The following is a 26,790-nucleotide window of genomic DNA, read 5'->3' on the forward strand; positions in this document are numbered from 1 at the left end:
TCTCTTGCCTTGGTCATTAAATGCGCATATATGTGTGTGGTTTCCTCTCATTTCTTTAACATAACGGGAACTCTCTGGATGCACTTTCCGGTTTTTTTGCTCCGGGTGTTACTCCTCATCTGTTTCCGGAGAAACAGGGATATCCAATAGTATGAGAAGCGTCTCATTTTTCCCTGTTTTTCTTTGGATCTGTGTCAATAATCCTTTATTTAATCCTTTATTTAATCGTTTTTTTTTTTTTTTTTACCTATTCTGTAATGGGCTTAACTGTTGAAGTAAAAGTAATGTTTGTTTTCCACTGTTGTATATGGTATCTACTGTGTATTTTTTTTTTTTTTATTCTTTTTTTTTTATCCTTTGTTTATCAATACTACTGTAGAATTCAATCAGGTAAGAAAAGAAGCAAGAAAATGGCTGCTGCTGCGGTAGAACGCCCAACCACGGCACAGGAGCGTGTCCTGGCCTCTAACAACCCTCCACCACCACCGAAGGTCAATACTGAGCCTTCACACCGCCAGCGTGCGGCTGCCCACAACCGTGGTGCTGGCGTTGCCGGATATTTCGCTGGCAAGCCCCCGGCCCAGCAGGAGGCCCCGCAGCAATCCCGCAAGGTGCTGGAGCACAGTCCGTCGGAGTTCCTCGCCGGTCCAAAGGAGCCCGGCCACGTGAAGCACGGCGTGCGTCGCTACGAGGACCGCAATGTATCGACGGTCGGCAAGGCGCTCACGGAGGAGTGGATCCTCGGCCGTGGAGAGGACGACGAGGAGGCGCGACACCACCACGGACGCCACCGCGGCCCGAAGGACAACCTCGAGGGTCTCTGCTGCAGCGTCAAGACGGAGGAGGCGAAGCCCCGCAAGCTGCGGGCGTCGGGACACGCACCGCCACCATCAACGATGGCGCCGTACAGCGAACCGGAACTCCCACCGCAGTACGTTGAACCCCCGCACCAAACCGGCAGACGCCGCTTTAAGTCGCACTCCAGCGGCGATATTATCGCCCGAGTGCTTCCAACAGATGCAAACGAGGAGACCACTGGCCCACGCTCACGCTTCCACCGCAACCGCGCTAATGAGTCCGTTGATGTGCTCAACCTCGGACAGTATACTCGTGAACAACTCCATGAGGTGGAGCGCAAGGTCGTGAAAGGCCCACGCCAATTCACCCCAGCTCCTATTCCACCACGCCCGCGTCCCACCATCGCACGCGTGAAGACTCATGCAAATGAGACTCACGATATTTTTGGTACAGGTCGCGGAACTGAGGATGCAGAGCCCGTGCACCGCAAGAACCCCGGAGCAAGCGCCCCAAGGCGCACTGGAGGTGCAAACATCTTTGATACCACACCAGAGACCCAGAAGCCGCCAAAGCCGTACCGCCCAAGCGATCTGCTGAGCTATGATGATGGTCGCGCCCAGCTGAAGGCTCGCCAGCAAGCTGCAGAGAAGGCAGCAGCAGAAAGGGCAGCAGCAGAGAAGGCAGCTCAAGAAAAGCCACGTGCACAAGCGGATGCCGCTTCACGCCAACCCCAGGGGAAAGTGGAGTCTGGTATGCTCTTCGTCTCCAAGTCCGACTCCGTTGAGCCACGCGGCGGACGTGCCCCAGGCATGTATGCCCCGAAGCACGGTACCCGAAATATCTACTAGGAAAAGCAAAAAAAAAAAAAAAGTAACATCGGTAGGAATGAAAAGGTAGGTGGAGACCTTTCGAAGAAGGAACAATACCAGCAACAAAAACAAAAAAAAAAATGAACAAAATGCAAAAAAAAATATATAATTGATGGTGGAGAGGAGAGGAAAGAAAAAACGGAAAAAAGGGCAAACCGGGAGAAAAAAAAAAAAAAAAAAAAAGAAAAAATACAGTGGAAAAATGACGTGAAAAAATATCATCATGTAAAGATATGAAAGAAAGGATTGTGGATAAAGTCAAAAATCAAGAAAAAAAGAGAAAAAAAAGGACTAAATGGAGGAAGTAAAGACTAAAAAAAAAAAAAAGAGAATGAGGGTACATTGTGACAGGTTTTGGCTTGGGCCAGATTTCAGGTTCTCAAATTGATTGTTAACCCAGATGCACGGGGTTTGAGAAGAAAACATTAACCAACATCAATAAGCCAGAGAAGTTGAAGAACAAATAAAAGAAAAAAAAAAAAAACCTTTTGTTGCTCATTCTTTTTTTTTTTTTCTGCGTGTGTACATCTGCAGTTGGTATGAATTTGAATTTTTGGAGTGAGCAGCAAAATAGGAAAAATATAGGGTAGGGAATTATAAGTGCGCGCATCTGTTTATTTCTGTCAGTGAAGAAAAATAATAATCGAGAAAACAAAATAAATGAATGGTTAAATGAGAATGAAAGGGAAAATGGGCCATTGATCATATTGATTTATCTCAATCCATATATTTCAAAGGTTGAAGTATACATATGTATATATGTATACGGTAACAGAGAACAGATACGTTTTGATAATGTGTCAGAAAGTGAAACTCTTATTCTGTTTTTTTTTTCTGATTAATTTGATTGATTTTTTGTATTTGTTTTACCTCTGGGCTTGAGTATACATATATATATATATATATATATATATATATATATATCTTTCTGGGCTCTCTCGCATTTCATTTGTCGTTTTTGTCATTTTTTTTTTTTGTTCTATTGGGCCGCTGATTCGTATTTTTCATCCCATTCATACGTTTTTATTTTTCCTTTTCATCCTTCTGCAGGGTACGTTCCGTCCCCTTTTCTTTTTTTTTTTCCTGTATGCACGACCTCATTAAATTGAAATGAAGTAGCTGCGGTTTGTTCCACTTTATTGATGATGTTCGTCACACTTTTCCATCTTGTTTTGTTCGTTTTTTGCGAACGTCAAGCACATTATGTATTGAGATCACGTGGGTTTTTAATTGAACAGGAAAAAAATTGGGGGGAATATAGTAACTGTAAACGAAAGAAGGGAAGTAAAACAAAATCAACAAACGAGAGAAGAGGCATTGAAGGAAGAGGAAATGAAATGGGAAAGCAAAAAAAAAAAAGAAAAAAGTGAACACTGTAAAAAAAAAAAAAAAGACCTCATGTATATACAAATTAACAAAAAAAGAAGAAAGAGAAGAATGTAAAAAAAAAAAAAAAAGACCTCATGATAAAAAAAAATTAGGGAAAAAAAAATTCTGCACAGATCTATCCCCCTAACCATTTCTCTTTCCTCAGTGTATGTATACGGAAATAAAAAAAAACTTCTTGCGCGTACACAAAGGGTAAAACTGAAGACAAAGAGATACTATATATATATATATATATATATATGTATATATATGTATATGTATAGGGACAGTTTTATTCATGTCCATTCCTTTTTTTGTTTTTTTCTTCTCTACTTGTTTCAGTTTGTTTTACATCCCTTTTTCTTTTCTCTCGACCATCTTGTGTATTTGAGAGGACTCAATACATGAGCCCGATAGAATTCCTGTACGACATTCATGAATGAAAAAGGATATATGTATTCCATATTTCTTTTACTTCTAGTAGTCCTACCGAGTTGTTTCTTCCTTTGTAGTGTTTACAAAACCATGTAATAACTTTTTTTTCACCTCTTAATTGTTTTTCTCTTCCATTTTTATTTCGGTTTTTTTTTGTTGTTGTTGTTCTCTGAACAAACATTAAAGCAGATAAATACATAAATAAAAAAATATATTTATATATTTACAAGCACAGAAATAATGTTCCGGTTTTGCTGCTCTCGTCTTGCCATCGGTGCATACAGTTTGTTTATGATGGAGCAAAAAAACAATCCCGCTCTCAAGGGTCTCCCTATTGGCCAACGGGGCAAAATGACTGCAAAGCTTTACAAAGCTCTCTCTCCATCAGAACGCACGGAATTGGAGAAACGTGCCAAGGCAATGCCATCGCGTCGTCGAGCAAAGACAAAGGCTGTAGAGAAGAAGCGACGTACCCCGTCCAAGTACGCCCAATTTGTGAAAGTTAACCTTCCTAAATACAGTCAGCTTCCTAATAAAGAACGACTTAATGCAGTGGCCAAGCTGTGGAAACAACAACAAAAGCAGGTGAAAAAGGTTTAAGTATATAAACCTTTTTTATATATTTGCGTTTTGTGTTTTTTTCCGTTTTTATTCGGAGTTTAAAAGGATTTTGTATATGATCTCTTGATGATGATAGTGTTTAAGATAATATAGAGATATTCAAAAAGAGATCCTCTCATTAGATGCAAGAAAGGAGCAAATTCCCACATTTTATTTATATACAGAGTGGGTATGTTGGACAGACATGGTTGAGCTTTGTTTTTAGGCCTTCCACTATTTTCTCATTTTTTTTTTTTACGCGCGCTAGTGCTTTATACAAGACATTACCTTATTGCTCTCCAAAGATTCCTTTTTGTTTCAATGGTGATGTGTGCTTTGTGTGCTCTGTGTGTTTTTTTTTTTTTTTTCTTTCTTGTTGTTTCTGAATGAATTTTCTATATTATTTGCTTTATATTTCTGTGTTTGTTTATTATTATTATTATTATTATTATTATTATTATTATTATTATTATTATTATTTTCTTCTTTTTGGTTCTGTTCCTAAGAAAGAAGGGGCGAAGGGAAAAAGAAGGGAGTCACTTATCCAATAACAGAAGAAACAACGGTGTATTAAGCCCTAAAAGGAGGGGCGAAAGTTTTTTAAAAAAAAAAAAAAGAATAAAAAATAAAAGTAATCGAATAAAAAAAAAAAGAAATATATATATATTGTCCTCTTTGAGCATTGTGTAAACATTCTCTTGATCGATGCTTCATATTACGTTGCCGCTCTGCAATGCCCGCAAGTTGGCGTTGCGGTTCTTCCGTGAGGAGCAGCGTAATAACAGCAGTCTCCACGGACTCTCCGCCGCTCAGAAGAGTAAAATCATCAAAAAAATGTTCCGGCAACTCGGGGCGAGCGATATGGATGCCCTGAAGCGACGGGCCGCCGCGTGGGAGGCGACGCGATTGGGCCACAGTGCCCCCGTTGAGCCCAAAAGGCGGCGGGAAGTGACACCGTATGAACTCTTCTTTAAAGAACAGCAGTCCAATCCGTCTATTGCGTCTATTCAATCGCCCAGCGTGCGGGAGCGGAAACTCTTCGCCATCTTTAACTCCCTGCCAGAGTCAACAAGAGCAGCACTCGAGCAGCGGGCACGTGAACGCTCAGAAGGAATTACACTCAGTGGTGGTTCGTCTGCCCTTGTGAAACCCCCACTTCTTGCAAAGACGACAAGAAAACCAAAAACAAAGAAGGTGGTGGTAAAAAAACGAACATCAAGTAGTCAGGCTAAGGGATCGTCAAAGATAAAGGCGAAAAGTAAAGGTGTGACAACCAAAAAGATTTCAATTAAAAAGAAGAAGGATAATTCTGAAAAGAAGAAAACTTCAAAAAAACAAGAACCATCTCCCTACGCCGTGTTTGTGAAGGAACAGATGCCCCAGGTAAAAGATCTTCCAATTAAAGAAAGGATGAAAGTCATCGCTGAAAAGTGGAAATCTATGAAGGAGAAAGTGACAAAAGTTGAAGAAACACCTGTAGATACTGTAGTTGCTGAAAAACAAGAAAAATGATACTACAGGTATTTTTGTTTTTATACCCTTCACCCCCCTCCTCCTCATTTATTATTAGCGACGACTTATTATCCATATAAACTACAACAACAACAAAATAGTCCTTTTTTTTTTTTATGAAAGTTCGTTGCCTGTCTACGTTAAAATTAGCGTATCTATGGTGTTCCACGTATCACATGTGTCCGAGAGGCTAGTCTTGTTTCTATTCTAAAAATTTACGCCTAGTGTAGCTTTTTTAAATTGTTCCACATGGAATGTTCGAACCATAGATTATATATACATACATACAAACATACATACATAGAGAGAGAGAGAGAAATAGAGTGAATATGGGAGAGAATCAGTTTTTTTTTTTTTTTTTCTAGTCGTTGTTGTTATTTTTACCACCTTCAATAACAATATTTACTCAATTTCCTCTATTTAAAATAATTTCGGAATGTTATTCTGATCTTTTTTTCTTTACATTCTTTCTCTCTAACCATTCTCCAATATTTTCTATATATAAAGGTAAAACTAAACTTTTTCCTACATTTACAAACACAGAAATAATGCTCCGGTTTTGCCGCTCTCGTCTTGCCATCGGTGCATACAGTTTGTTTATGATGGAGCAAAAAAACAATCCCGCTCTCAAGGGTCTCCCCATTGCTCAACGTGGGAAGGTGACTTCAAAGCTGTATAAGGCTCTCTCTCCATCAGAACGCACGGAATTGGAGAAACGTGCCAAGGCAATGCCATCATCTCGTCGAACGAAGGAGACAAAGACGAAAACTGTAGGGAAGACTGCAGATAAAACTGCAGAGAAGAAGCGGCGTCCTTTGTCTAAGTACGCCCAATTTGTGAAAGTTAACCTTCCTAAATACAGTCAGCTTCCTCACAAGGAACGACTTGCTGCAGTGGCCAAACTGTGGAAACAACAACAGCAGCAGGTGAAGAAGTGAGAACACCTATTCAAAAAAAAAATTTCTAGATCAAATCAAATGAACCGAAAGGGAACAGAACACTAACGGAAATGTAGAGTGAAGATAGAGTAAGAACAAGAAAGAACTAAAAAAAAAAAATAATAATAACGTTTCCCATGAATCAAAACGGATTCAATGTACCAATACCCGTAACAATCATTCAGGAAAAGAAAGAGTATTCTTTTTTTTTTTTTTTTTTGTACAGATACATTCTTCTGTTTTAAAAAGGTTCTGCGGATATGTTTCTAAAGCGTTGCTTTCTGTTTTTTTTTTTTCACTTTCCATGTGGAATGGTCCCACCATAGATTCTGGTAATATATATATATATATAACTTCATTACACCCCTAATGCCTTTATCATACCTTAGCATTAAGGATAGATGTATTCGTAAAAAAAGATCTGGGATGTTATACTAATAAATTTTTCTTTACATTCTTTCTCTCTAACTATTCTCCAATATTTTCTTTATATAAAGGTAAAACCAAATTTTTACCTACATTTACAAACACAGAAATAATGTTCCGGTTTTGCTGCTCTCGTCTTGCCATCGGTGCATACAGTTTGTTTATGATGGAGCAAAAAAACAATCCCGCTCTCAAGGGTCTCCCTATTGGCCAACGGGGCAAAATGACTGCAAAGCTTTACAAAGCTCTCTCTCCATCAGAACGCACGGAATTGGAGAAACGTGCCAAGGCAATGCCATCGCGTCGTCGAGCAAAGACAAAGGCTGTAGAGAAGAAGCGACGTACCCCGTCCAAGTACGCCCAATTTGTGAAAGTTAACCTTCCCAAATACAGTCAGCTTCCTCACAAGGAACGACTTGCTGCAGTGGCCAAGCTATGGAAAGAACAACAAAAACAGCAGCAACCGCAAAAGAAGTGAAATATTCATAATGAGGTCTGATTTGTGATCTTTGTTTCTCTTTTTTTCATTCAATGTTTGAATTATATGGTGTCTGAGGATAATGTTTAATGACCTTCTAGATTAAAAAGATGTCCTTCAAAAAAGTAGGTGCCAAGTAGAATCAGATTTGATATTCTTTCCTGAAACGTGTAGAGTATTTGTATGTTTTCATCATTTATTTCGTAGTGAACCAGCGTTCTGAGTATGGGGTTGGTTTTTCATGTACGCTATCATGCCATATTATGATGTTTTTTTTTTTTTTTTCTGGTGGTATTATTTTTATTGCTTCTTTCTCCACATATAGGTGGGAATTGTTCATAGACGTTACGAAGAGAAGGCGTTCTGCTAGTTGGTTGATTTACTATCCTCTTTCTTTTTTCTCCATATCGCCTTCTTCTTACTTTTATATATACATACATATATGGGGAAATGATTTCATTTCCCTTTCTCCTCCAAACCCTATATTATTATTTTATACCTTTCTCTCTTTCTTTTTCTCTATTTTATCCTTTAGAAAGGAAAACAAACAAACCTACCAACAAGCTAACCAACAAACCCTAAAAAAATGATGCGACTCACACGTGTGTTTGCTGTGGCCACCCGCCGCGCTCCCGTACGGGCAGTCGTCCGTCCATCGATGACGACCCCAAAACTCACCGCCGTCCCGAAGTTGACCGTCGCGAAGACCGGAAAGCCGGCGGGCGCCAACTCGTACGCCCGCTTTTACTCCGCCCTCTGCAAAAACGGGGCAGTCCGCGGCCGCCACAGCATGCGGGAGACGGCGAAACTCTGGCGCGCCACGGGAAAGGTCGTCGGCGTCAAGAACCGCGTCGCCGCAGCCCTCAAGCTCACAAAGCGCAAGGGCGGCGTAAAGGCACACACAGGAATGAAGGGAAAGAAGCCCAAGAGCGGAGGTAAGAAGGTTGGAAAGAAGGTGGGGAAGAAGACCGCGAAGACTGTAAAGACCTCAAAGCCGGCAGCGGCACTTCGTAAGGCCATGAAGAAGGTGACAAAGAAGGTTGCCAAGAAGAAGGCAGTAAAGAAGGTCACTGTCAGCCCTCTACCAACCTTCCATTAAAACTCCAATAATTGGGGTTTTAAAGGAATGGTAAAGTGGGGGAAGAAAAAAATCAAGGAAAAATAGACTATCGTCTATTCATTCATATAGAGTAAGAAAAGATGTAGTAGGAGGATGGAGAAGTGAGACAGGACAGGGAAAAGCAGAAAAGATTGTTATAAAAGAAGAAGAAGAAAAAAAGATTGATGTTAGGGGTGAACTAGATTGACTGTCAGGAAAAACAAAAAAAAAAAAAAGAGCCGAACTAGAAAAGCGTAGTAGTGCTCAGATTAAGGGAAAGAATGAGAAATAGAAGGGGTCAAGAGAAAAGCAAGAATTAGTAGTGGGTAAAAAAAAAAAAAAAAAGAGACTCACCATAGCTCTTGTATGAATTACCTTCTGTTTTTACTACTAAAAAGACATGAAACGAAATGTAAGAAAGAAAAAGAAAACTGATTGCTGCTTTTTTTTTTGTGTTTGCTCTCTTAATCTGGGATATTTTTCTTTTTTTTTCGGTTTTTTTTCTTTTTGATTCTATTTTGTGTTTGCTCTAAATTTCTCTTTCTGTACTTGGCACTCGGTTTTTTTTTTTTTATTTATTTTCTTGATATCACCATGAAAATCAGGTTTTTTTTTTTTTTTCTTATTTCAACATCTGTTTTTTTTTTTTGTTTCTGTACTTTGTACTTTCTCATATTTCTTTCTCTCTCTTTTCTTTTTTTTTTTTTTTCTGGGGAGGGGGTGTGGGGTTGCCATTGCTTCTCTGCATGGCGTTTTTTTTTTTTTTTTTTCTTGTTTTTTTTTCGTCTCTATATGTATATATGTGTATGTGTTTGCTATTGTACTTTTATTTTGCAACTGGCTTTTACCTAAATAATGTTCAGGAAACAAAACAAAAAAAAACACACACACATAAAGAGGGATGTTAACTCCCATTATTATTATTTTTTTTTCCTTTTTCTTTCTTTTTTTTTTGATCATTATTACTTTTAATATTAACTCTTCTCCGCAGCAAGGCTCCTTATTTCGGAATTTAGACATTTATGTATTCTGAGATTTAATGCTTATGCGGGTGCCTTATGCTGTGACGGTATCGCTCAGCACATATCTGTAATAAAAGAAAAAAAAAAAGAAGAAAAAAAAGAAAAAGAAAAAAAAAAGACGAACGGGTATTTCCCAGCCAGGTCTTGTAGGATAGTTATATTGAAGCTGGGATATGGGGTTAGGAACGAAAGAAGAAAAAGAAAAAAAACCTGTAAGAAAAAACAAATCCTTCACGAATGGGATAAATTCGGAACCTAATGAAAGAGAAAGAATGCAAAGTGGGAAAAAAAAAAAAGAGGTGAAACATTACCTGAATTACATTATTATTTACTCTCTGTGTTTGTATGATTTTTTTTTGTTTTTCTTTTCCTTTTTAAATAAAGGAAGTATTTAATTCCTTATTTTTTTTACTATTTTAGATGTTATTTTTTCTCTTTTCTTCTGTTTTTAATTTTTAATTTTTCTTTTTCCTCTTTAGCAGTGACAAAAGAGGTGTTATGCCACCAAAAACAAGTAAAAAAGTCTCTGTGGCCAAAAATAAAAGAGCTACAAAGAAAAATAACTCTAGTTCTTCTACCGTTACGAATGTTAAGGGTTTGAGTGGAACAGTATCAACACGTATTGCTTCCTTATTGGATGCCGCTCCCGTGAGTGATGTGCAAAACAATCTTGTTAAACCAGTTTCCACAACCCGCAGGAATCATACAAATGTTTATGAACGTCTCTCTACCATTCTTCATAGTGTTTTTCTTGTTACGATGGTAAAAATGGCCCAACTTCGAGTCTCTCACAGTGACCGTAGTATTACCACAGTTGTGGATGATCGTTGGTTGGGAGCTCTTGTACGATACTGTGGCTTTACAGTTACGTTGACGGATATCATTGAGTGTGGGGCCGCATTTTGTGATTGGTTGAAAGTTACGGTAAATGTGAATTCAAATAGTGTACCACAACCAAGTGAGAGTGGGATCATGCAGGAGATTATCCCTGCTACTCCCACAGAATCACTGACAAGAATGATAGTTAAACTAAAACTTCTTCGTGAGAATGTACCCTCTATTGCAGAGTCTGTGGCGTTTCTGCGAGAACGATGGGGAAAGTCTCAGGATTGGAAAAAAGATGTTTCTTTGCTTTTACAAGGCGCCAATCCCACCACATTAGTAGGAGAAGAAGATAATGAGAAGAAAAGGAATTTACCGGATAGTGGCATGTCAAAGGAAAAGACATCTTCATCTATAAACAATAATGATGTGGAGAATAATAATGATAATGATGATGGTATTAGTGATGAACAGTTGTTGGCGCAACTTTCTGCAGAACTTCGTGCTTCTCTTTCAAAAGAGAAATTACGTTCTGTATTAGAGCAGATGCGAAGAGAAGCATTAGGATTGGATGCGAAGGAACAGGAGGAAATAACGAAACGACAAAGAAGAGAACGTCTTTTATCAACATATGATTTAGTGAGGAGTGTACTTGGAGAAACACGTTCTTTATGCAATATGGGAGTTTTGATTAAACAAATGATGGCACAAAACCGTTTTGATGATGACATGGAAAGACTTCTTCAACAATTGGCTTCTCTTGTGAAATATAATGAAAGTGGCATTATAGTATATGCTTTAGATGAGGAGGAAGAACCGCAAAAAGGAAAGAAAGAGGAGGATAGGGTCACACCTTTACTCAAGATAAGAAATGTGGATTTAACACATTGTACTCTGCGAGATTTAGATTCAGTACTGCTTCGTTTGGATCGTCACAGTGCATCCAGAGCGAAACTGTACAATGCATTGCAACGCGAGTGAATCAATTGTTAAAGAGAAGTTTGATGGAAAAAAAAAAAGGTACAAGTATAATATATATATATGGTTAAAATCTACAGAAAAAATATAAAATAAATCTACACGTATTTATATATGTATCTCTATAATGATGGAATTTTAACTGAAACATTACATTATGTCTCTTCTCTCTTTTTCTTTTTTCTTTTTTAAATCAAATATTTCATATATATATATATATATGAAATATTACAGTTCTTTGGGTGTGGTTTCTGGGGAGGAGAGAGGAAACCAAATAAATAAAAATAAACAAGGAGCTGGAGAAGAAGAAGAAAAAAAAAAGAAAAAAGAGGTAATATGATGCTTCTAAAACGTACTGTTCTTCTCTTATCGGGGAAGAAAATTCCCTTTCTGCTCTGTGGATCACGTTTTGCTCCAGTCATGCTTCGTACAGGGCAAATATATACAGATGACAATTTTAGAAAAGATTTTTCTGAAGTCTCTATGGCTTTCCATTCATTTTATAATCCATCGACATCCAATACGAATAATATGCCTGATAAAAAACAAAAGAGAGAAACATTTGACGCCATTGTTCGTTGGTGTAGTGCTCATCAACAGGTTGCGATGGGAATATTATTATCAGAGAAAGAGATATCAAATACCTTAACGAGTGATATTCAAGAAGAAGATCCTTCATTAGAAGTTGATGAAATCGTTTTACAATGGCTTCAAGAATCCTCTGATACCCTTACATGTGGTCAATCTCTTCTTGTGTGTAGTTTTGTATGTGAAGTACTTTTTTGTCGTTTGGAAAGTGCTGTGAAGATTTTGGAAACTAGAACAGATCAAGAATATTCCCTACGAAGACAAGTAGAGATGCTTACGAATAGAATAGCAGTACTCCTTAATCGTGCAATTTCAAGTGATAAATTAGAAACTCAACCTCTTTCTATTCTTATGACTTGTGTTTATGGTTTACATCGTCTTTCTTGTTTGGATAGTCCTTTTCTTCTTAGTGATACTGAAAAGACACTACTTAAAATACCAACGGCATTAATGTTTGCTGTCGTTCATCAATTACGAGGAGATGCTTTAGGGAAACTTTTTCAGTTAGATACAGAAGCAGCTGTGGATGTTTGTTTATCATTTTTACTTATTGCTAATGAAGAGCGACGACAAGCATTTCTATCAGGAAGTGATAGTGTACTTGTAAACACTGTACTGCGGCGTCTCTTACGACATATTACCCCAATAACAAAACAATTAACAGAATTATATGAAGAAGATCGAGTAGTAGTAGAAGAAAGAGAAGAAAAAGAAGAAAAAGAATTAATTATCATCTCAACTGGTAAAGATGATGAGACTATATTACACAATACATCTTTATTATTATGTAAACCCAAAGGAGGAATTCCTGGTTCTCCTTCCATGTCTGAATGTGCAAGTATTTTACAAAATATAGCCTTTAGTTCTGCAGTGTATCGATTGGAATTAATATCCTATTTACTCTGTGTACGGAAGAAACCGAATGAATATTCTCAAGAAGATATACGTTTACTTCCTAATGTATTTCAAACGATTTCAAATATTCGTTCAAAAGAGTCTCATGCACTACGAAAGATGATTATCAGACAAATTCCACTTCCAATGAATGATTCTGTATCGGTAGCTCATCTTCTTAGTTTTAGTGATGTTAGTAAAACACGTTTTCTCACTTATTTAAATGCAGTTAGTATGGACTCTCTCACATCAGTAGATGCATTGCAGGTGATACGATATGCTGGAGTACATCTTCACAGTGAAACACTTTACCGCTTTATCGCAATCGCTCTTCCAGAGTTTACATCTGTATTAGAATTATCTTTATCATCATCATCTTCTTCTTCATCTTTATTATTACCGGTAAAAATGGTATTAAATGATACAATTGAATGTATCTTGTGGACACTCTTTAATCGAATGACAGAACCAAGTCTTTCTCATGAAAAGGATATTACCCAGAAATATATTTCACAAATAACGAGTAATATTGATTGGAGTGTAAGTGATATACCCCAAACAGCTAAATTGGCATTACGACGTCTTTTATTATTAACCAAGTTATCAACATTATTGTCTCATTTAGATATTTCAGATACTGTTATGATATTAATGGAGAAAACATTAGATCTTGATTCTGGTAATAGTATGGCGAATACGCTTCAAAGTGTAACAGAAGCTTTAAAATTAATATCCGATATTAAAAAACGTAAAGAGATTGTAGAGAATATGTTAAAGTATAGTGGTTCACGAACAACATCTTCAATGATACGTTTTGTAGCATTTTTAGCTCCATTAGCTATGGAATATGGAGTTTACAATGCTGAATTAGTTCCACAACTTTTAAAATTACAAACACTTAATCCATTTAGACTTCGTCAAGGATTTATTGAAGGTGTTAATAAAGATACCGATAGCTTTACACGATTTATTGTAAATACGATTAATTATCTCTTATCTACAAATGATTGGCGTACCTCTACAGATCGTATTCGAGAAGTTATGACAGTATGGATTCATGATTATCTTCACTATGTAATGAGTATATCACGAAAACATAAAGTACTCACAACTAATATACAAGGAGAAGGAGATAATAATAATAATAATAATAATAATAATAATAATAATAATAATAATAATAATAATTCATCAACATTAAATGAAAACAGTAGTAGTGGTGGTGATATGCATTTATTAGCCTGTCCAACACATGAACAGTTGGAGCGTGTATTTATTTCCATGTTACGTGCTGGAGTGAAATTACCGGATTCCTTTGCCTCTGAATTATCCACACGTGTTCTTCAGATTGAAAAGGAAGGAGCTCACGCGGATGGAACGGGATGTAAAACTCATTTTCCTCCTCCAGGACATTTTGTATTTTGTTGTAAATTAGATATTGTGATTGAATCTCCCTTTTCTATAGAATTATTGGAGTATCTTTTGATTGCCTGTGATTGTCGTATTCTTCATAATGTTATTATGGAGTTTCTTATTCATGCTGCATCTTCTATTCATGAGAGTCAAGTGGCATTTTTATCTAATTTACGAATAGTCAATTATACACTTGAATTATTTCTTCGTCGTTTAGATGAATTAGGGGATAGTGTTTATCAAAGTTTTAAACCTTCCTCTATTTCATCTGTGGTAGCGAATACCATACGATTTACTGTGAGTTATTTGACAAAGAAAGAAAGATATCAACGTCTCTTACATCGTTTAAATAGTTTCCATGAAAAAGAGAAGAATAAAGAAGAAAAAGAAGATGAAAAAGAGAATAATAATAATAATAATAATAATAATAATATAGAGAGAGAAGAGAATGGGGAAGTTACTGTACTCCTTATGGAACGAACTCGTATGGAAGAGTTGATAACTCGTCTTATTGGGCATCTCTCCGCTGCACATACCAAAGATGTGGGTTTACTCTTAATAGATAAACTAAATTTATTAGCTCCTGCTGCTGCAGATTTTCTCATGCTACGTTTACGAAATCAATTGGAAGAATTTACTCAAGTGGAACTTTTTTATTTAGCAAGAAAATATCATCAAGCTGAGCCATTGGTAATAAAAGAACTTCAGAAACATGATATTGCACTTACAGTAGATCTTAGTGATCATGTACGTGTAGCGAAGAATCTTCCCATGTCTATTAATGTTATGGTGATTGAAGCTCATTTACCGAAACTTACTTTTCAATGGTGTACTCGACTTTTATCTACTCTCTCTGTACAAAAAGGATCTATTCCTATTCCTTTATTGGAATCAATGTTAAGAAAATTGGAAGAGGAAGCGGCAGGTGTAACTGTGATGGACCGTAATGTGACTCTTGTTGTTTTACAAAAGTATATACAAGAAGATCAAAGAGAAATGGATAGTGAAAATCTTATTAATAATAATAATAATAATAATAATAATAATAATAATGCTGAAATGTTTGAGCGACAACAAGGTCTTATTCGGCGTTGTTGTGATAAACTTTTGGTATTAGATGATATTAATTCATTGGAATCCCTTACAGAGTTTCTTTCAGCTTTTCCAGATGTACTTCGTAGTACCGTTGGAGAATCTCTAACAGAACGGGTTGTGAATATAGTGCTTCCACCACTCCAATCGAATCTTGAAAGTCTTCTCACACTTTGCCGTTTACTACAGAGACATAAATTATTAAATGATAGAGTGAGATTGGCCATCACAGAAGGTTTCTTTGAAACCATATTACGGAAAGAAGTTGAGGAAAGTCATAATAAGAATAAAAGAAAAAGTGAAAATGAAACTGGTGATTCTGTGGATGAAGCGATTTGTTCTTCACCTGCAGTATATTCATTAAGTAATGTACTAGCGTTGGTGATATTACTAGCAGAAGATGCTACTGGTTCAACAGTCTCTTATAGTAATAGTAATAATAGTAATAGTGTTTCTACTGTTGTTACTACTTCTTTAGGAGTTTTACCAGAATGTAATATTACTAGTCGTCTATTACATTCTATGAAAGAGCGATATGCCTGTTTGCAAGATCGTTTATTGATATTAAATACATTGGTAGAACAAAAAGAAACTATTGGAGGTGTAAGTATGTCTAATCGTACAGTTCAAGAAATATGTGAGGAATTAATTCAAGATTGTGAAAAGATGACATCTAGTGAATTTTCAAGACTTTTACAGTGTATAAGTCGTTTAAAATATTGGCATATTGTAAAAACACATAAATCTAATTTTGTAGAAGTTTTTCAATCTGCCTGTCAGAAAGCAGATGCTCACAATCGTTGTGTACTTTTTAAAGCTATTTCTTCAGAAGTTGAACTATTCCGTGGTTATGAATCCTTTATGATACCACTGTTAGCAGAAGTTGTGGATGTAATGTCAAAAGAAAATCTTGAAATGGTGTTATCGGCTTTACTTGGTTTACCCCTCACAGAAGCATTGGAATCATTAATAGATGCTATTGGAACTCGTGTACTCTCTATGGTTAATCAATGTAGACGAAGTACGTTAATTCGAATGCTTCAATGTCATGCTACTTTTGGTTTACAAGATGATGCCCTTGTCTTTCGTTTACTTTCCGCATTAGAAGAACAGTGTAATCGAGATACTCGACTGGATATTACACAAGCCCTTACACTTCTTCAAGCAGTGGTGGATTTGGATGTTCCTATTCCTTCTAAATTAGCGGTTACGTGTTTTAATTGGCTTGAACATCATATAGATAATATGTCATTATCTCAACTTGCCCATGCGGCTCGTCTTGCGGTTGCTGTTGAGATGGGATATACGGCATCTGTACATACTTTAGTGATGCGGGCATTAGAGCAACGGGATGCGATAAGAAGTAATGTAATGTTTCGTCATTCTGTGGAACTTTTGTGTGATGAGTATAGTGTGGAAACACCTTGGCATTTGAAGGCTACTGTGATGCGAAGACGTTATCAATCTGATAGACTAAAAGCGTATGTTGAGAAGAAAAGAATTATAGCAACGGAAGAAAGTTTAACATAACTCTTTCACTTTCTTTCTCTCTTTCTTAGTGTTCTTATATTTGCTTTGAAACATGGGGTTACTGTTTGTTTGTTTGTTAAGATTATCTGCGATACTTTTTTTTTTTTTTTTAAAGTACAATGGAGATATACTAATAGCAATAATGAGAGGTGAATAGGAAAATGTTTCCTTTTCCTTTTTTTTTTTCTTTTTATCCCTTTCTTTCCCTCACAAATTTTAACCATTTCCGCATAAACAATACCTCGGATATTTGTATATTTAATTTATTTTCATTTATTTTTTTTTTTTTTTTCATGATTTACTTCTTTCTTTGTTTGATTTTACTCTTATTTGTATATTTCATTTCCACCTTCTTTTTTTCTTTTTCTTATTTTTTCCTCCTTGTAAAAGCCTCTGCATTCTTTATTGCTGGGGAAATGCCGTCTGTGAGTGATGATTTAACGGCGGATGGCACTCTCACAGAGGCATCTATTACGCGGGCCTCACAGCAGTATGATATTGAAGTTGTCTACACACTCACACTACGTGGTGTTGGCATCTCTGCACTCGGCAACGCCTTCACTCGATGTCTCGCCCTCACACACGTGGATCTCACGCGGAATAAACTGCAGAGTTTAGATGGTATTGCACTCCTGGCCCAAACACTACAGCATTTAGTGGCGGCGGAGAATGAAATAAAAGATGTGAGTGGGATTGATACTTGTTTATTATTAGAGCATGTGCATCTAGAGGGAAATCAATTAAGTAGTGAAACGGCATTAGCGCCTTTAGCGGAACTTCCACGTCTTCGTTGGCTTGTTTTGCAGCGGGAAGTTCAACTGGACGGTATGGATGAACCACTGCTTCTTGATAATCCCATTTGTAGTGATAAGAAGTCGTATGAAAAGATCTTGCAGCGACGATTTGCAGGAGTGTTGTGTATAGATGGACATTGTATTCGTGGACCCTCACCAACTAGTATGGTGGATACGGCGTTAAGTAAATTACCATCATACAGTACATTAGATACGGAGTTACAAAAGGTGAAAGGTAACAGCAGCAGCGATGATGATGATGATGATATTGATGAACGTATTTTTGCAAATGCCGTTGCTGAATGCCGTACGGCGTGTCAGAAGGCCTTATCCTCGTAAAAAAAAAAAAAAAAATGGAAAAAAAGAGGAGGAGTTTCTCAATGTACAGGTTTGTGTACAAATCATTTGTTTTTTTTTTTTTCTTTCTTTTTACTGTTATTGTTATTATTATTTTTTTCTTGTTCTTTATCGTATTTGTCTATTTTTAAGAATTTCAGACTAATATTTTTAATCTCCCCCTTTTTTTCTCTCTTTCTCTCTCTCTCTCTCTCTCTCTGTTTATATATATATATATATTCTTGTTGTTGTTTACTTCAATGAAGCGTTGACACCTCGTGTTCTTGTTGTATTTTTTTGTTTGCCAGTTTTTTCTTCTAGCCCCCCCCCCAAAAAAAAAAAAAAAAAAAAAAAAAATAAATCAACAATGGCCGGTGTCAACAAGGCAGAGGGGCGGATCTCTGATGATCGTATTGCTCTTGGAGATTACGTTATCTTAACAGGCGGTGGAATGAAGCGGATGGTGGTGGTGCAGAAGGGCAATCGACTTCGCCTCGGGAGTACAGGGACGGTCGATCTCGAGAAACTCGCCGGCCTGCGCTTTGGTGAAGTCCTTCGATATGACCCAAAGCGCCGTGTGTTTATTCCCACGAATGATTATCCCGATCTTGATATCACAAACTTACAAGAGGCAGTGGAGGAGGTACGTGATAATCGTCACCTTGTGGATGACAACAGAAGTCAAATTCTCTCTAAGGATGAGATTGCAGCTATGCGAGAGGAAAAGGGCGTGGATGAGCTTATCACCTCTCTTGCAGAAAAGAGTACTACTTTCCATACAAAGACTGCCTACGCACAAGAGAAATATTTGCGTAAGAAAAAAAAACGTCATGGAACATTATATAAAGTAGAACGTGTCACACCGGATGGACTTGCAGAGATTCATTTACCGACTATTAATCCTTCGGATGTTGAACCAGAAGAAACACGTTGGATGCGACTTCGTGCAGATACACTTGCACTTATTCTTCATCACAGTGATGTACACAGTGGTAGTCGTGTACTTGTTTATGATAAAACAAACGGTTACTTGGAGGCTGCTTTACTTTCACGTCTTGGGGATGAGGGAATAATACTACAATTAATGGATAAGGTTTCACAACCAAATACGTTTCCTGCACAAGCAATGGGACTTCCTCGTATTAGAGAAATGTGGAAAGCTATCCCACGTAATGAAGGTTTTCTACTTGGAGTGGAAACCGTAGAAGATGAGGAAAGGGCAGCAGAAAAGAATAAAAAACGAAATTGTGATAATGGTAATATATCCCAATGGTTACGGGGTATTGATGCACATAATATGTTAAAAGAAAAACCTGCAGATTCACTTATTATAGTTGATGATGAAGGTGCTGAAGAAGCACTTAATGATCTATTACCTTTTTTAGCTTTATGTGGACATGTGGTAGTATTCAGTCCATATTTGGAAGATTTAACAGCACTCTTTGCAAAGCTTCGGACTCATTGTGTGAATATATGCATTTCTGAAACTTGGTATCGCCATTATCAACTCCTTCCAAACCGTACACACCCAACGGTTAATATGAGTACCGCCGGTGGATACGTGTTAACCGCCATTAAGGTGGAAGCAAATGGAGGCAGTAGTAACAGCAATACCAAAACCAATGAACAAGTCCAAGTGGAGAAGACAGTTCCACAGTCAATATCAACAGAAAAGGAAGAGAATGGACAAACATCACGCAAGCGTGTACGTGAGGAAGAAGAAGGTGAAAAAGGAAAAGGAGAGAAAGAGAAGATGATGGCGGAGGCTATGGAGTGAACCAAATGGTTGATAAAAAAAGAAAGAAAGAAAGAGAAATGACACTACTTTTCATTTTTCTTTCTTTCTTTTGTGTGTTTCATCTCCTTCTCTCAATCTATGGAGGTGTGGAACAGAACAGGCCGATTAAAAAAAAAAAAAAAATGGGAATAAAAGGAAATTACCCAAAATGAGAAAAAAAAAAAAAGAAAATTCAATGATTCTCTCTCATTAATAAAGAGAGAAGATAATATACATCTCAATGGCAAATAAATAAACATTTATTTTTCTGTGTAGAGAGATGTGTAAAACTCATGCCGTATTATTCTTGTTGTTGTTGTTTTCTCTTCTTTGGTTAAACTACATCCCTTTCTTTGTTTTTTTCTTTCTTTTTTTTTCTTTCTTTTTTTATTGATATTACACTCTATTTATATTAAGTGTAAAGAACTCTACAGACTTTGTTTACGTACGCAAACAAGAACCAAAAATGATCTACGACGTGAATTCCCCGCAGTACCAGCAGTTCCTTAGATCCAGCGGCCGCCGCCGCGAGGACTACACCAAAGGAGCTAAACAAGGCTTCACAGGAAACAAACAGACCAGCAAGCCCGCAGGTGCCGCTAGTACTGGACTGTAGAGAGGAGTAAGTTTTTTTTTTTCTTTTTTTTCTATTTGACCTTGACCAAAAAGAAAAAAAAAGAAAAGGAAAAAAAAAAAGAACAGTAACCAGACAGGGTGAAATATATCAATTAATTAAGTGCACTAATTGCAGAAGCACATTATTTCAAATAATAATCCCACTGTCTATGAGAAAGAAAGAAAGAAAAAAAAATGAATAAGGAAGAAAAAGGAAAGGAGAGAGAAAAAAAAAAGACATATATATGTGTGTATTTAAGGGGAGAGGGACTCAAATAGAGGAGAAGCAAAAAATAAAATCTTGGATGTAGTCGCTTTTAGTTGATTATGTTTTCTTGTTTTTATTTATTTTGTTTTCTCTCTCCTATCACACAGTATCCGTTTACTTCCCTACTCCCCCGATACTAAGGAGGACCACACTGTTCTTCTTTATATAACAATTGAGTTGAGAAATATGTATATATGTGTATTCTTCTTTTTAATTATTATTGTTATTATTATTATTATTATTATTATTATTATTATTTGTTAACTTTTTTTTTTTCTCTCTCCTTTTTTTTATTCCCTCTTTAAACAAATAGGAAAGAGTAAAATTGGTACACGAAATGAAGAGATTTTTTGATCGTTTCTATTCTGTGACTGGACTCGTTTCAGACCCCAGTCAACGCAGTGTTGCGAGTCGTGTTACTTCTCTGTTGGTTCAAGGCACTGTAGCGTTTTCACTGCTTGGCACACTTGGAGTGGATACTTCTCCTCTCGTTGCGGCTGCTGGAGTGACTGGAGCGACTATTGGTTTTGCATGTAAAGACTTTGGCTCTAACTTTGTTGCGAGTGTGGCATTAAGTGGACAGAAATCACTCCGTACGGGTAATCGAGTGGCTATTGGTAGTGGGAGTACAGTTGTGAAGGGTCAAGTGGTGGATTGGGATACACGTTATTTATATCTGCGCAGTGCAGAGGGGCATTTACTACATATTCCTAATAATATGGTTCTTAACTCTGTGGTAACGTGGGAAGATGCTGAGGGTACTCAGAAACAAGATGTCAATAGTAAGAAAGTAAGTTCCACTCCTACTCCTTCTGGAAAGGATGATGGTAAAAAGTAGAGAGATCAACATCGTTTTATAATAAATATATATATATATATATATATATATATATATATATATATATTTTATATCGTTTGACAAGTGAAGAGGGGGGAAAAAAAAAGAAAAGGGATGAGTAACGAACGTAGTACTTTTTTTTTTGCAGAATTTGATCATTCTTTGTAATGGAGGTCGTGTTTTTTTTTTTTTTTTGTTTTTGTGTTTATTCTCCTGAGTCAATTATAAAAAGAAAAGAGACTAAGTATATATCTCTCTTTTTTTTTTTGTTTCTTCTACATTTTACTGAGATCACATCATTTATACTGGTAGTACGCTTTAAGTACGTTAATATTAGAAGAACAAAGGTGAGAAAAAGGGGGAGAGAGTTTTGTTTACTTTGTTGATTTGTTTGCTCAAAGAAAACGCATGGCTTCCATTTCATTACATGATGTAGGAAGACTTCGTCAGACGGAGGCAGTTTCTAAATTGTCCCGGTTAAGTCCCACTTATTTGATGTTATCATCAGGCGTTTTCCTTATTGCTTCTGTAAATACTGATAGTAATCGATGCATTTTGGAACTTCTTGTGGATGATGATGCTACTAATAATAATAATACTACTACTACTACTACAACGACTAATATGATTGGTAATAATAGTAGTAGTAGTAGTAGTAGTAATGCTAATAGTACTGTTAATGCTAATGGTGTGAGTTCAACATCAAGTATGACAGCAGGAGAGAAAAAACGTTTGGATTTTCTACGGACATTATTTCGTGTTCCTAGAACTTTAGAGGTTCTAGAGGATGAAGGTGTCATTACAAGTATTGAACTGGTTCGTGATTATAGAAAACTTGAAGGAGGAAAAGAATTAACGACAAGTAGAAAACGAACACTAGAATCCCTCTATGTTCATCTCTTTATTGGAACTTCTACTGGAACTGTATTTATATGTAATGCACTTCGAGCAACAATAATGGCATTAGCACAATTTCAATATCATGGATCTATTGGACGAGATCCTGTAGAAACTCCTCAGGGAAATACAGGAATGAGTCGTCATGTTAATGAATCTGTTGTTCGTTTTGCTGTACATTCTACTGGACCAGAAACTCGTCTTAATGCTAATATTGCCCAAAGTACAGCTTCTATGCCTATGGAAACCCTTCACTCTATTTATATTGTACATAGTAAAGGACGAGTAGTTGTATTGGATCGAGTAGCACTGGATGTATTTCTTACTGTTGCTGAAGAACGTCTTGATGGAAAACGACCCTATTTTGTACTAGAGTGGTCTCCAGATAGTAATATTAGTTCATTCCCTACAGCTGGTCCGGCTGCACACTTTGCATCTCATGTAGAACATGTTTTTATATTATCAGAGATTGGTGGATATTCTTCTATAGAATTACAAACAATGCATTCTACAGAATTTATTGGTGTGGAGCGTTGTATTCGAGATGCGGCTTTCTTTTTTAGTAATAAAGGAGATACGACGGCTATTCTCCGTGATGGTCCAAAGGCTTTGGAGTCTATGCTTTTATGTGGAGAAACTCCTGCACTTTCTATGTATACATTTGAAAATACACGTGCGGCGTTTTCTACACGACAAACCGTTAAAGCATTAGTTTCTGTAATTGGTGGAATGGCTAAAAAAGTATGGAGAGGTTCTTCTGAAACTGAAGTAGTGATAAAACCTAAACATCTTGCGAAAAAACCACAACTTGCAAAAGATGCTTTCTTTGAAGCTGATTTAGTATTTAGTATGGTTCAAGTAGATCCTACTTCTCAATGGGCTGCTTGTTATAGTGAAATGGCTGGACGAATCTATTTATATGATTTAATGGGAGGAGCAATGTGGCGTGTGATGAAAGGATGTCGAGCTGCAGAGTTTCAATGGCATTTAACTACTATTGGTGGAAAACGAATGTTATTACTTGTTATTCATCTTCCTCTTCGACATGCTATTGAAGTGTATTCCTTACGATTAGGTCAACGAGTGGCCGCACGACATATTCCAGAAGGATCTATTTTACTTCGTCCAGACTCTTCTTCCTTATCTTCTTCTTATTTCTCAGTTTTACTGTTAACACCTACTCGTCATGTGATGCAATTACGAGTGGGATTGAATAATAATGATGAAGGAGTGGGAAATCTTGTTTCTTCCGTTAGTTTTCATGATTCTATGTATGAACCACCATTACCTTCTAGAAAGAAACGAGAAAAAAATTCTCCTATGATGCCATGTGATATTATAAAGAAAGTATTTAATCTTTCACTTCCTATTCCTATTACAGATAATAATCTTTTTGATAAATATTACTCTCAGATGAAGGGATTGGAAAATAATATCAAAACGCATTTCTCTCCTGGAGTTTCAGATGATCGATGTCTTCCTAAAAATGTGAGAATAACAGCAGAAAGTATACCACGTAATTTAACATCTGCTCAATCTCTTAATTTTGTAGAATTACGACTTGCTTGTGTAACGAATTATCGTCGTGCACTCATGATGAGATCCAATGATGATGAAACACAACAACAACAATTACTACAACAACAACAACAACAACAACTTTCTTTATCATCTGGTTCATCCTTATCTTCTTATTATATGATGCCTTTATTTTCAAAAGAAGATGGAAAAGTTAATGGTTTACTAGAACAAGCCGTACAAGTAGCAGGAGAAGCCTTTTTATCGGATAATTCTGTATCTATTTCCTCTCAACTTGGTGATGTATTAACCTCTATTCAACGATATTTAAAAATACATATTAATTCCACATTAAATGAAAAAGATGGAAAACTTTCTCCTATTCCTCTTGAAGAGTTTTTATCTTTTTTTCATTGTTGTGGTTACAAATTGGAGTTTTTACGTGATGTGGTACGAGAATATGATCAACATAGTGAAGTGACACGTAATATTTGGGCTGAAATTGGAGATGTTTTCTTTGGATCTGGACGTGGAATTGGTTGTTTATTACAGCAATTAGAAGTATTTAGTGCATTAGGATTTCAAACTTTGGATGTTGGGATTGTTGCATTATGTTGGCTTTCTCATTCCTTTGTATATACACCAACATTAATTTGTAATGCTCCTTTATTACATTTAGTTTTTTTATTAAAAACGTGTAGTGATGCTGCCTTTCTTAGTGGAATTGAACAAATTACGTTTTTAACAAATATGACGCCTCATCATTATAAACGTACAGAAGCATCTTTATTATTAATGATTCTCTGTATTATTATCCGTCAACTCGTTAAACCTATTGGTCAGAGTTATCACAAACATTGTTCCCATTTACTTCAGCAACTTTTATTATTACGTACTCTTTTTAATCAATGTGAGAGTCATATTACACGATATACATCTATTTCTATTAAACATAGATTTAAAAAGTTGCGATTGGGTGAATTACGTCTTTCTGATGGGGGAGGTGATACTCTAAATATATGGTTTTTTAGACTCTTTGATACTTCTCTGGCTTCTATTTTTTCTGAAAACGTTATGGGAAATGATGAACTTAAGAAATCCTTGGCTGGAGTGGATATGGTGGTATTATTAAAATTACTTTCTATACGAGAAAGAGAAGAAGAAGAAGAAGGAAAAGAAAAGGATCTTAATTGGAGTCAGAAAACTCCTTGGTATGATGATGGTACGTGGAATCATAATACTTTTAAATCTTTTGTAATACAACCATGCCTTACTTTTGTAGATGATTTTAAGAGAGAGAATGAAGATGGTAAATCTATTCATCCTTCATTAACTCCACCACAATTAGCAGGTTTATCTATTATATTGATATCATGTATAATAGTACTTGAACGAGAATTAGTTCCACTTAGAGATAAGACACTTTCATTTTTGCAGAATAATACTATTCCAGATGCGAATCTTTTTGAAGGAGGTGATATCTCTGTAACGAGTTCTATACAACATCCAAAAGGAAGTCGTTCGACACGTGATTATTTTAATAGTTGTTATGAAGTTTTGGATTTTATTCAAATTATCTGTCATCAACTTATAGGATCTCCTGATAATTATGAATGTGGGAAAATTATAGAGATTATACAAAAATTATTATCACAGGATGATGATGCTGTTTTTTCACTTATTCCTGTTATGATTCGTAATCAACTAAAGAAGTTTATGGATTTACTTTCTAATAGACCTGAAATATTACTACGACGTATTCAAGAAGCCCGTTCATTTGTTAAAACAATTATGTTTTTTGCCTTTACAGAAACAGGATCTCGAGCATCCAACTTATCTTTATTGCCTTCTCAACCACTTTCCATTCCATGGGATTCGATGTTTGAAAAGAGAGTTATTATGTTTTCTCTCTTACCAGATTATCATCATCATCATCATCATTCTAGTGAGTCGACTTTAGGAGATAAAGTTATGGAATCCAGAATGAAAGCACGTAGTACACTTTTAAATTATATGGTCTTTATAGATCTAATGAATTCCCATACAGAGAAATCTTTTCATTTAGCAGAAAGTTTATCGAAATCATTAGGATTAACAGAATTTATTCGTGATATGCCTCAACTTATCCTTTTTGATGCTGCTGCAAGACAACTTTTTCCTGGAAATGAGTTAAAAAGACTTTTAAATGGAATAAAAAATCGACATTTAGCTGCTCGTATAGCTGCAATAGACTTTAAAATTATTATTACCTGTTGTTTTAGATATTATACGAATGTTAAGAAGAATACACCTAAAGAAAATCGTTCGGAATTACAACGTATTGCATTAAAACTTCAAAGTATGGATAGTGCCATGTCTGATGATTGTCGTCTGTGGATTCATTCAGATAATGGTATAAGAAGAGATGCGGATCTCTCAGGAGATATGGAGGAGAAGGAGAAGAAGGATGAAGTTCATACAGAGTCATTACCTTTGGAGTATAAACTGGTGGCTTGTTCGAAATGGTATACACTTCCATTATTTCGTGTAGTGGAGCGAAAAGTTTGGGAACGACTACAACTTCCACGAGATTCTGAACAGTTAGTGGATTTTAATGAGAATTTACTTACATTAGCACGTGTGGCTGCTGAGGGTAAACCGACGCTGGGATCTGATCTGCGTCGTTTTGCGGATGAACTGCCTTCGGTGGCAACACGTCTGGCTGCTGTGTTTCAAGACTAATGAGTTGAATGAATAAAATTGCATTTTTTTTTTATTTCTGTTTTTTTTATTATTATTATTGTTATTTCTATGTTGTTGTTGCTGTTGGATATTTTTATTTTTGTCTCTATATTAAAATTATTGTTCTTTTTTTTTTTTCTTTTTATATTCTTAGTTAATTTATC

General features: G+C 36.4%; 12 protein-coding genes across 12 annotated transcripts; all 12 read left to right on the forward strand.

The window, feature by feature from the left end:
- Positions 1-410: 410 nt before the first annotated feature.
- TM35_000342380 (uncharacterized protein) lies at positions 411-1,646 on the forward strand (the record flags this gene model as incomplete). Its single annotated transcript, XM_029029136.1, has 1 exon — positions 411-1,646. One exon carries the CDS (start codon positions 411-413, stop codon positions 1,644-1,646), a length of 1,236 nt encoding a protein of 411 aa, XP_028879692.1.
- Positions 1,647-3,710: 2,064 nt separating this feature from the next.
- On the forward strand, positions 3,711-4,070 carry TM35_000342390 (kinetoplast DNA-associated protein; the record flags this gene model as incomplete). Its single annotated transcript, XM_029029137.1, has 1 exon — positions 3,711-4,070. The coding sequence occupies one exon, from the start codon at positions 3,711-3,713 to the stop codon at positions 4,068-4,070; it is 360 nt and encodes a 119-aa protein (XP_028879693.1).
- Positions 4,071-4,775: 705 nt separating this feature from the next.
- On the forward strand, positions 4,776-5,582 carry TM35_000342400 (uncharacterized protein; the record flags this gene model as incomplete). The annotated part of the gene is made up of 1 exon (XM_029029138.1): positions 4,776-5,582. The coding sequence occupies one exon, from the start codon at positions 4,776-4,778 to the stop codon at positions 5,580-5,582; it is 807 nt and encodes a 268-aa protein (XP_028879694.1).
- Positions 5,583-6,130: 548 nt separating this feature from the next.
- Positions 6,131-6,520, forward strand: TM35_000342410 (kinetoplast DNA-associated protein; the record flags this gene model as incomplete). Its single annotated transcript, XM_029029139.1, has 1 exon — positions 6,131-6,520. The coding sequence occupies one exon, from the start codon at positions 6,131-6,133 to the stop codon at positions 6,518-6,520; it is 390 nt and encodes a 129-aa protein (XP_028879695.1).
- A 538-nt stretch (positions 6,521-7,058) lies between these two features.
- Positions 7,059-7,424, forward strand: TM35_000342420 (kinetoplast DNA-associated protein; the record flags this gene model as incomplete). Its single annotated transcript, XM_029029140.1, has 1 exon — positions 7,059-7,424. One exon carries the CDS (start codon positions 7,059-7,061, stop codon positions 7,422-7,424), a length of 366 nt encoding a protein of 121 aa, XP_028879696.1.
- A 586-nt stretch (positions 7,425-8,010) lies between these two features.
- Positions 8,011-8,523, forward strand: TM35_000342430 (uncharacterized protein; the record flags this gene model as incomplete). Its single annotated transcript, XM_029029141.1, has 1 exon — positions 8,011-8,523. The coding sequence occupies one exon, from the start codon at positions 8,011-8,013 to the stop codon at positions 8,521-8,523; it is 513 nt and encodes a 170-aa protein (XP_028879697.1).
- A 1,520-nt stretch (positions 8,524-10,043) lies between these two features.
- Positions 10,044-11,348, forward strand: TM35_000342440 (uncharacterized protein; the record flags this gene model as incomplete). The annotated part of the gene is made up of 1 exon (XM_029029142.1): positions 10,044-11,348. One exon carries the CDS (start codon positions 10,044-10,046, stop codon positions 11,346-11,348), a length of 1,305 nt encoding a protein of 434 aa, XP_028879698.1.
- A 336-nt stretch (positions 11,349-11,684) lies between these two features.
- On the forward strand, positions 11,685-16,862 carry TM35_000342450 (uncharacterized protein; the record flags this gene model as incomplete). The annotated part of the gene is made up of 1 exon (XM_029029143.1): positions 11,685-16,862. The coding sequence occupies one exon, from the start codon at positions 11,685-11,687 to the stop codon at positions 16,860-16,862; it is 5,178 nt and encodes a 1,725-aa protein (XP_028879699.1).
- A 416-nt stretch (positions 16,863-17,278) lies between these two features.
- On the forward strand, positions 17,279-17,995 carry TM35_000342460 (uncharacterized protein; the record flags this gene model as incomplete). The annotated part of the gene is made up of 1 exon (XM_029029144.1): positions 17,279-17,995. One exon carries the CDS (start codon positions 17,279-17,281, stop codon positions 17,993-17,995), a length of 717 nt encoding a protein of 238 aa, XP_028879700.1.
- Positions 17,996-18,359: 364 nt separating this feature from the next.
- TM35_000342470 (tRNA (adenine-N(1)-)-methyltransferase non-catalytic subunit) lies at positions 18,360-19,769 on the forward strand (the record flags this gene model as incomplete). Its single annotated transcript, XM_029029145.1, has 1 exon — positions 18,360-19,769. The coding sequence occupies one exon, from the start codon at positions 18,360-18,362 to the stop codon at positions 19,767-19,769; it is 1,410 nt and encodes a 469-aa protein (XP_028879701.1).
- A 1,220-nt stretch (positions 19,770-20,989) lies between these two features.
- Positions 20,990-21,490, forward strand: TM35_000342480 (uncharacterized protein; the record flags this gene model as incomplete). Its single annotated transcript, XM_029029146.1, has 1 exon — positions 20,990-21,490. The coding sequence occupies one exon, from the start codon at positions 20,990-20,992 to the stop codon at positions 21,488-21,490; it is 501 nt and encodes a 166-aa protein (XP_028879702.1).
- Positions 21,491-21,898: 408 nt separating this feature from the next.
- On the forward strand, positions 21,899-26,626 carry TM35_000342490 (uncharacterized protein; the record flags this gene model as incomplete). Its single annotated transcript, XM_029029147.1, has 1 exon — positions 21,899-26,626. One exon carries the CDS (start codon positions 21,899-21,901, stop codon positions 26,624-26,626), a length of 4,728 nt encoding a protein of 1,575 aa, XP_028879703.1.
- Positions 26,627-26,790: the final 164 nt, after the last annotated feature.

This window comes from Trypanosoma theileri (genome assembly GCF_002087225.1).
Source record: "Trypanosoma theileri isolate Edinburgh chromosome Unknown TM35_Tth_34_V1, whole genome shotgun sequence".
Lineage (NCBI taxonomy): Eukaryota > Euglenozoa > Kinetoplastea > Trypanosomatida > Trypanosomatidae > Trypanosoma > Trypanosoma theileri.